This window comes from Egretta garzetta, unplaced genomic scaffold (assembly GCF_000687185.1).
Source record: "Egretta garzetta isolate BGI_Z169 unplaced genomic scaffold, ASM68718v1 scaffold54, whole genome shotgun sequence".
NCBI lineage: Eukaryota > Metazoa > Chordata > Aves > Pelecaniformes > Ardeidae > Egretta > Egretta garzetta.
Genome location: NW_009259313.1, coordinates 534,773 through 536,943, shown reverse-complemented (window position 1 = coordinate 536,943; position 2,171 = coordinate 534,773). Strand labels below are relative to the sequence as shown.

Sequence of the window (2,171 nt, the reverse complement as noted above, 5' to 3'; positions counted from 1 at the left end):
TCTGTAACTAATGTGTTTGCAATTCTTTCTCCACTCAGGTTTTCTGAACAGCTTTGAGGAGTTACAAGCAGAGGAATGTGGTATTCTGAATGGATGTGAAAATGGCCGATGTGTAAGAGTCCAGGAAGGCTACACCTGTGACTGCTTTGATGGTTATCACCTGGACATGGCCAAAATGACTTGTGTTGGTGAGGCTGGCATATTATTTCATCTTCTTCTGTTAGTCTGTCATGCAGTCACTTGACCTGAGGAGGGGCTAGAGCAAAAGGGGTTGTAGATGATCACCTGAATTGTATTAAAGATGCTAACTTGGATTTACTGTAAATATTGTTACAGAAATAAGTTGTTGTTCCTCAGTTCATCTTGGTCATTTCAGCTGTGTTTGGTTAAGAGCCTAGAAATGAGCAGACACATTTGAGTAATGAAACTTAAACTTATATCAATAACTTAACACTAATATACAGAACAAATGTTTTTCAAAGGCTTTAGTGAGCTAAGATGAGGGAACTGGATCCAGAGTAGAAGAGTAATTTTAGGAGCAGATTTTTGGAGTGGCTGAGTCACCTAAATATGCAGATAACCCCTTGGTGGGGCTTAGCCCCTGATTCTCACCAGTTTCAACAGACAACAGACCAGACTATTCCTCTCACTCTCAAACTAGTAAATCTCCACAGCTACTGACCAGGACATCTAATGACTATGTCTTCAATTAAAACAACAAAACACAGGAATGGCAAGTGTCAGTGAGATGATTAAGCAAAACACCATCCCTCAGTGTAGAAGCCTAGTAGAGACCTTGGGGGGGTATTTCAGTTTACGGTCTGTACTAACCTTGCTTACCATTCCGGTTTGTAACCCACAGCTGAGGTCTCCCAGCTGTATCATGGTGAGCTGCCTGCATGCCTTGTCATCTTCAGGACTTAATGGCAAGATGGTCTGCTTAGAGAGAAACTATGTAGCTCCTGCGTATTTCAGGCCAGTGCTGCACAATACCGAGTGCAGGTAGTTTGCTGTTCACAACTATTTAGTTGACAACAGCAACAGCTCCTATTCGATTTTTAAAAATACAGATATTATACTAAGAATTCAGAGCTTCTTTCTTATAATCCACTTTTCAGTCATCACATAAAACCTGTAAGTGTTTATTAAATTTTTGTTTTGCAGCTTAGGCTGAATCTGGACTTGGTGTTCTAACAGTTTAAGGCCATTTAATACACTATCGATGTCCTATGATAACTTCCACCTCTTCCCAATAAAACTCCCACCTGTTACAGCTTTTGACCCAGCCTAATTGCACCTGGTCTGAACAGAAAAGACAATTCTCAGTGTATTCATGCAGTACATTCTACTCCTGACAATGCTGGAAATAAATGAGTTCTACCTACACACGAGACTTAAGTGCATGTGTTTTGATGTCCCCTTTTTGCAGATGTGAACGAGTGCAACGAGTTGAACAGCAGGATGTCTCTCTGCAAGAATGCCAAATGCATTAACACAGAAGGTTCGTACAAGTGTTTGTGTCTCCCCGGGTACGTGCCTTCAGACAAGCCAAACTACTGCACACCACTGAGCTCAGAACTAGACAGTGAACTGGAGTAGAGGAAAATCTCCATATCCTAAGCCCATATACTCTGCACTGTATAAAGAAAAAGGAAGAAAAGTATTTAACTTGAGAAGAGAAGGCACCGCAGTAGCGAACGTAAGGGGAGAAAAGCATTAAAATGTGTCAAAGGTGAGACATGATGGGCTGATTGTATATCAGCTTCACTGAAGCGACAGACCAAATGGACACATTACTCTATGAAAGAAACAATCAACTATATAGTGTGTTCATAAGAAAAAAAGTATCTTTCAAAATAAGCAAAAACAGTGCTGTTATTTTAAACAGAAGAGCTTTGGTTTTTTGGTTTGGTTTTTTTTTTTTTTTTTACTATTGCTTGATTAATTTGGCATTTAAATAGTGATGGAAATATTTTATATTACTATGTCATTTTTTGATTGTTCAGTTCCTTGCCTACTGTTTCTTTTCAGACCTTTTTTCTGATCAGTACAAATTTTATGATACAGATATTCTTAGGCCATTTTATAAGAACTGTTACACAGGGTAATGCTCCTCCTTCTCTGGAACATTGGTCAGTGACTTTTTTTTTAATTTGCTAGTTGTCTGCCCT

General features: G+C 39.2%; 1 protein-coding gene across 1 annotated transcript in view; it reads left to right on the top strand.

The window, feature by feature from the left end:
* Nucleotides 1-1,599, top strand: part of LTBP1 (latent transforming growth factor beta binding protein 1) — a 184,834-nt gene extending 183,235 nt beyond the window's left edge. The window contains exons 30-31 of the mRNA XM_009636439.2: nt 39-188; nt 1,430-1,599. Coding sequence (XP_009634734.1) covers nt 39-188; nt 1,430-1,599 — 320 coding nt within the window. The remainder of the gene's footprint in view (nt 1-38; nt 189-1,429) is intronic.
* Nucleotides 1,600-2,171: the final 572 nt, after the last annotated feature.